Raw genomic sequence first — 6,287 nt, 5'->3', positions numbered from 1 at the left:
CTGTCTGTTGTCTCCTTTGGGCCCCAGTACCTCTTCCAAACCCCCAACTTCCCTTGGGTGCCACCCTTGTCGAGCCCGCCCCCACCCCAAGCTTTCGACCTCCTTCGCTGGCCCTCTCCCTGTGCATCCAGGTGCTGCAGTGCGGGGGAAGTCACTAGAGGCCCAGATAGGCCTGTGGAGTTGGGTCCTGGCCCTGGAGGGTCCCAGGCCCCCCTCTTTGCCTCATTGAGTCCCACTACGCCCTAGGCCAGGGGCACTACCCCCATTTCACTATGAGGAAGCCCAAATCTGTGGATAAATGATGTACCCTCAGTCAGTGAAGGGGGATAGATGTGAACCACAGAGCCTTGGCCCATGCTAAACACCAGGGGTTCCCCAGGCAGTTCGCAGTCTGTCACCCAGCCACAGCCTGTCACCCAGGCAGTCACCCCTCTCCCAACACAGCATCTTTCCATCCTAGGAGAAATAAAAATTTGTATTTAAAAGGTGGCAGTTGGGCAAGTGGGGTATGCAGCCTCCCTGGGGCTAGGGAGGCTTGGGATGGGTGGTCAGGGCCCTAATTCTTGAGCCAGTCAAGAAACAGGATTCACCCTTTGAATTGCAGCACTGAGGCACTGGTGCCTTGAAAAAATCCTGAGGGGTGGTGGTCCCCACCCCACCCAGTCACTCCTTAGTTTGCAGAGGCACTGTCTGCGGGATCCTGTCAAAGTCTACAGCAAAGTCTTGCACAAAACTCCCCATCCAGCTGGGTTCTCCCAGCTACATGGTGGAACCTTGCGCCCAGAAGGGTCTGTGTGGGCTCACGAAGCAGGAGAGAGCCCGGGAGGTTGCCTGGGAAGCCTCTGCTTCACCAGGCCTGGCCTGGGGCACTGACCGAGTGGGTAGGGCTGGGGTCCTTTAGGGCAGGCTCTAGGGCAGACTTGGGGGTCACCATACCCAGGGGAGGGCCAAGGGCTCCTGGGACCTCCTCTGCCGGAGCAGCTAGGCCTTCTGTAGGCACTGCTCATTGCGCTGCCACAGGGGAAGGGCCTGGGTTTGGGTCCGGGTCCCGGTCCGGGGCTGCATCCTGGGCTGGGGCAGAGCCACGCCCGCCAGGCCGCAGCGCTCTCGGCAGACAGTGGCTGATAAAGAAGGTCTGCAGGAAGCGGCGCCGCAGGCCCTCAGGCAGGTAGTAGTGGATGAAGTACATGAGCCCCAGGCCGCGGCCCGGGTAATAGCGGCGGCGTGGCCGGGCGGCCAGCAGAGCGTCGGTGATGGCGTCTACGACCGGGCTGAGATCTGGCAGCGCCAGGCGCAGTGAGTGCAGGAACTGCCCGTGTAAGTGCTCGATGTAGTCCTCGCCATAGGCCTGTAGCAGCTCTCGGGGCAGGCTGGCCAGCAGCAGCTGTTTGCGCTGCTCCCACTGGCCCACATTCTGCACCGACTCTGGGGCGGGGAGGGGGGAGAAGGAGCGGCAAGGTCAGCATGAGGTCAGTTAGGGAAGCCAAAGCCAGACTCAGGCCCGTCTATCCCCCAAACCGATCCCTGCCCCCAGCCAGAGCCATGCCCATTTCTCAGACCTGATCCCACCCCAGAGAAGACCACACCCACATACCCCCCATCCCAAACCTGACCCCCACCTGTCTTAAAGCAGCCAGGCTGGATGATGCTGACCTTCACCCCCCAGGGCAGAAGTTCACAGCTGAATGTGTCCATGAGCAGCGCCATGGCCGCTTTGGAGGTCCCATAGGCTGCCAAGCACGGGTATGGCATGTCTCCTGGGGAGGAATTGGGAGTGAAGCAGCTCAGCCTGGGCCAGAGGCTCTGGCACCCCTCCCCGCTCCAGTGGGGAAGGGCCCTCACCTGCTGGGCTGCCCACAGTCACGATACGACCCCTAGAACGGCGCAGCAGTGGCAAGAGACCCTTGGTCAGCTCAAGGGCGCCAAAGAAATTCACCTCCATGCAGCTGCGGAATGTGGCCACTGGAGACAGCTCCACATCGGCCACCACATCGTTGTGGCCTGCATTGTTGACCAGGCCCCACAAGCCTGAGGGCACGGAGAAGGGGGAGAAAGAAAGGACGAAGCTCTGGGTCAGGCCAGCAGCAAACCTCTAATCCCTGCCCGTTCACTCCCACCCAAGCACACCCTCTCCTGGGGGAGCTACGGCCACTGACCCGTGCTGGTGGTGTGGGCCTTTGTGAACTCCAGTGCTCGGCTGATGTCTGCTGGCTTGGTCAGGTCCATCTGCAGCAGCCTTAGGCGAGGGGAACAGCAGGCACGCAGCTCTAGGGCGCCGGGGCCATCCAGCTCCAACACGGTGGCCAGAACCGTGAAGCCCATGGCGTCCAGCTTCTTGGCCGTCTCCTTGCCAAAACCAGAGTCACAGCCTGGCCAGGGCAGGGCAGCCAGTGAACTCCCACTGTGGCCCAGTCCGGCCTGAGACAACTCTAGGATCACCAGGGTCCGGACAGGATCCAGGCCCCCGGATATCCAATCTTCCAGCAATCAGCAGCCCTCCCTCCTCTCCCGGGTTGGCCTCTGCAGGCTTCTCCCCTCTGGCTGAGCACCTGGGCACCAGCTCTCTCACAGCTGCCAACTCCTTGACTCCCCATAGCTACCCCAAACATGGCTTACAATTCCCACTTTACAGATGAGGACATTGAGACCTAGGAATGTGAAGTCGCTTCCCAAAGTCACTTAGCCAACAAAGAGGAAGGCCAGGACGCTCCTGGAGGTCAGCGTGAGACCCTGTCTCAGCCCCAGCGTCCTGCCTCCTTTGCTCTCAGGCCTCAGCTGGCGTGTGCAGAAGCACAGCCTCCCTCCCTCCCTAGCTGCCCTTGTCCGGGCTTCTTCCTCGTACCTGGCCTAGGAAGCAGCCCCCTCTCTGGTCCTGTCCCATCCTGCCCCCTTGAATCCATTCTCTACCTAAGCAATCAGAAGGATCTTTCCAAAAATGACGGTATCACTCTGCGGCTGAAAACCTTTCCAAGCCCGCCCCCCCACCCCCACCCCAGCCCTCGGGATGAAGCCCAAGCTCTCAGCTCCCGCCATCACAACCTGAGCCCCACCTCCCTTCCCTGCCAACACCCCTACTGTTGTTCCAGGCTCTAGGCAAGCTGGAGGCCCATCCCCACCTCACCCTTGACCCCCAGCTCTTGGAATTCCAAGCAGTGGCAACAGTGGGGCATTCTCTGAGCCTCAGAACCACTTGCCCCTAGGACAAGCAAAATGCTGGATGGGGAAGAGAACAGACCTGCATTTGAATCCCTTCCCACACCCAACAAGTGTGACCTGAGGTCAGTTACCACTTTGGTGACTTAATTTCCTGTCTTCAGTATGTAGAGATAGGAACCACCAGGCAGGGCTAGAGTGGGGGTCTGATAAGCAACGCTCCCTTCTTCATTGTTCCCATTCTGATCCTGGCTCCGTGGGCAGTCAGCAAGTGCAGGGAGAGGCCTGTGAGGACTGAGGCTTTCTGAGGCCTGCCTCCTTCGTGGTCCTGCTGAGCAGAAGCTTCACAGCAGCCCTGCTTCCCCAATTCTGGACACTCTGGGATCGGAAGCTCTCCCCACCTCAGCCCCACCCCCTCTGCTCAGGCGGAGAACAAAGCTGGGCAGGGGGCTGTGAGCTGGGCTTTATGTGGGTGGCTGGGGGATTGCAGACAGCCCTGGGCTGATGGGTCCTTCCAGGGCACGTGGCAGCTGGGGGAGGCGAGTGAGCACATGTGTGTCCACTCACCTAAGCTCCCTCCCAGAGCAGACAAGCCCTTCACAGTGAAATGGAGGCCTTCCAGAGCCTCAGCTCTGCGGTCCCCACAGTCACCCATGCCTTGCATAACCTCTTGTTCACCTGTACACACAGAGACACCTGTACGTATATACCTCCAACCTGCCTGCATATTCACACAGGGTTTCACTCCCATGAGAGCCCCCCTGCCACCATTGGTGCACAAATGTGCACACAAGGCACTCGGCCATTCAGCCCAAATTCTGACTCCAGGGCTGAGCTCTTGGAGTGGCCTTGGGCAGTGGATTTCAGGGACATTCTCCAGCAGTTCGGGCAGGCTCAAGATACTGTTCCTGGCAGGTGAGGCAGGGTCTGATCACCTCTTTGTCTTGCAGTCAGGTGGCAAGAGAGGAAACTGCAGAGAAGCTGGAGCGGCCCGGGCCATACCCTTCCCCTCTCCCATCGCAGGGCTGTATAGCCAGAGATGGGGGAGCCCAAGCCTCAGATGGCGTCCCACCTCTCCCCTCGATCTCAGGCTCAAGGCAAGGAGAAGTAATAGCAGCAGCATGAAGGCCTGAAGGGAGATCTCAGGAAAGACTGCCCACTGGGGCCCTAGTCCCAGCAGACAGCCCAGCTCCTGTTGAGGCAGCTCACAAATTAGAAGGCAGAGCTCACAACCTACCAGGAGGGTCTCTATCTTTCCTTCCTCAATCCCCTGAAGTTTCATACCATACCCTGAGCTCAGGTCCCACTCATCCAGCCTGAACCCTGCTTTAACTCCACCCTCTTGCTGAAGCCCAAAAGCCCTCATGCCATCCTTCTTCCCACCCCACCTCAGCAGTCTGGCTTCTTGCTTGGCATTCAAGGCCTCTTCTGAGGAAACAACCTCATATCCCACCACATCACAGCAGCCAGGCTGGTTACTGATTACTGGTTACTGGTTACTCGTTACTGTTCCCTACCCAGGCCATGCTCATTCCTGTCTCAAACCTTTGTCCCATATCCACACTTTGTCTGATCCAAAACACCTTCCACACTCCACCTATCTTCACTCATCCTCCCAGGCCCAGCTCAAGGATGGCCTCTGGGAAGTTCTCCCAGGTCCATCTGATCATGCAGGGCCCCCTTCTGGACCGAGCCTCTGAGGGGCTAGTCTAGAGGCAGCCCCCAGCCCAGGGCCCAGTGTAAGGGCAGAGCTCGGAGAACCTGTCCAAAGCCATGGGGGTTGGGGGAGAACTAGGCTACCCTTCCCCCATACAAGGGAGCCAGTAACCCCTGGCCTTTCTCCCCCTCCCCACTTCCGGCTGGGCCTCAGTCCCCCCCAACCCCCACCTCCGGTCCTTCTGGTGACAGATTTATTCCCTGCTCCAGACAAAGGGAACTCCGCCAGGCAGCCAGAGGCACCTGAGTACAGCTCTCCAAGACCTCCTTCCTGGGCACTGAAGACCAGGAGGAATGTGGGGTGGGGTGCTGGTTGCAGACTCTGGACAGCTACCTCAGCAGCTTGAGGGTGGGTGGGGGGTTCTGAGAGGCAGCTGAACGCCCAGATGCTCCTCATGGTGACCTCAACCTTTTCTGGAGTCCAACGGTCCCAGCCAAGGGGGTCGGTGCCCCAACTCCCCATCTAAGCGCCTTCCTCTGACCCCAGGGAAGAGGAGATGGGGCGTGCCACGTGGGGATGTTAGGCAGAGTTCAAGGGGTGACCATCCTCTAAGTCCCTCAGAGCACGCCCCGGGCCAAAGACTGCTCTCTTGGGGAGGGGCGTAGCATAAACCCCAAACTCCAGAAGGTTCCGTCTTTCTCATGCAGCAGTTGTCCCTGCGCACCTGCCCACTCCCGGCCTCCTTTTCCCCTCCAACACTCTCCACAGCGGCAGGTAGTTAACCCGGACTTAGGGAGGTGCCTTGCGCTTCCTACTTGGCTCACTCCCGGCACCCAAGGGAAGGCGACACTCCCACTCCTGCGCTGGGGTCCCGCCTTGCCTTGGCGTGCTCACGGGGAGCCCTCTGGGTGGTCCCGCCCTCGAGCTTGGAGTCCCCGCGCCCCGCGCACTCACCGGTGATGAGCACCGCGCGAGTGGCCACGGGCAGGCGCGGCGGGCGCGCCAGGCGGGACAACGCGATCCAGCCGGCGGCGGCCAGCACGGCGAGTGCGGCCGGCGGGGGCAGCAGGCGCTGGCACAGCCAGTCGAGCGCAGCCAGCAGCGCCAGCGCAGCCAGCAGCGGGCGGCCCAGACGCAGGTCTGCGCGCAGCAGCTGCAGCAGCGCGCGGGCCGCCACGAGCAGCCAGGCGCCGCCCGACGGCCAAGGCCAGCGCTCCATGGCGGCCGGGGCGGGGCAGGGGCCGGGCTGGGGAGCAGGGAGAGGGACTTCGGGTCCGGGGCGAGGGGCGCGGGGTGCAGCAGAACACCAGCCAAGGGCAGGAGGGACACTCGCTTTCTCTGTTCGCCCTCGGGCCGAGCTTATAAAGAGCCCCGGGGGCGGGGGAGAGGGCGGAGCGGAGGCGGGGAAGGGGGCGGGGCTTTCCTCCACTTCTCACCCGCACCCTCCTCCGGGCAGGTGCCCCCCCCTCCGCCCCGC

General features: G+C 61.4%; 1 protein-coding gene across 1 annotated transcript; it reads right to left on the bottom strand.

Moving 5' to 3' along the window:
• Window positions 1-1,003: 1,003 nt before the first annotated feature.
• HSD11B2 (hydroxysteroid 11-beta dehydrogenase 2) lies at window positions 1,004-6,029 on the bottom strand. Its single transcript, XM_028097117.2, has 5 exons — window positions 5,765-6,029; window positions 2,157-2,369; window positions 1,843-2,028; window positions 1,620-1,757; window positions 1,004-1,425 (listed from the first exon to the last, which is right to left on the bottom strand). Exons 1-5 carry the CDS (start codon window positions 6,027-6,029, stop codon window positions 1,004-1,006), a joined length of 1,224 nt encoding a protein of 407 aa, XP_027952918.1.
• Window positions 6,030-6,287: the final 258 nt, after the last annotated feature.

The sequence above is a fragment of the Eumetopias jubatus genome, unplaced genomic scaffold, assembly GCF_037043125.1.
Source record: "Eumetopias jubatus isolate StellerSeaLion01/CBP00866 unplaced genomic scaffold, mEumJub1_p1.0 scaffold_10, whole genome shotgun sequence".
Lineage (NCBI taxonomy): Eukaryota > Metazoa > Chordata > Mammalia > Carnivora > Otariidae > Eumetopias > Eumetopias jubatus.
This window is presented reverse-complemented; position numbering and strand designations above follow the sequence as displayed.

Coding starts and splice junctions, on each gene's coding strand:
- HSD11B2 (XM_028097117.2), bottom strand. CDS start 6,029: ATGGAGCGCTGGCCTTGGCCGTCGGGCGGCGCCTGGCTGCTCGTGGCG. Junction 2,029..2,156: donor GGCCCACACCACCAGCACGG/GTCAGTGGCCGT, acceptor CCGTGCCCTCAG/GCTTGTGGGGCCTGGTCAAC. Junction 1,426..1,619: donor GCCTGGCTGCTTTAAGACAG/GTGGGGGTCAGG, acceptor TCCCCGCCCCAG/AGTCGGTGCAGAATGTGGGC.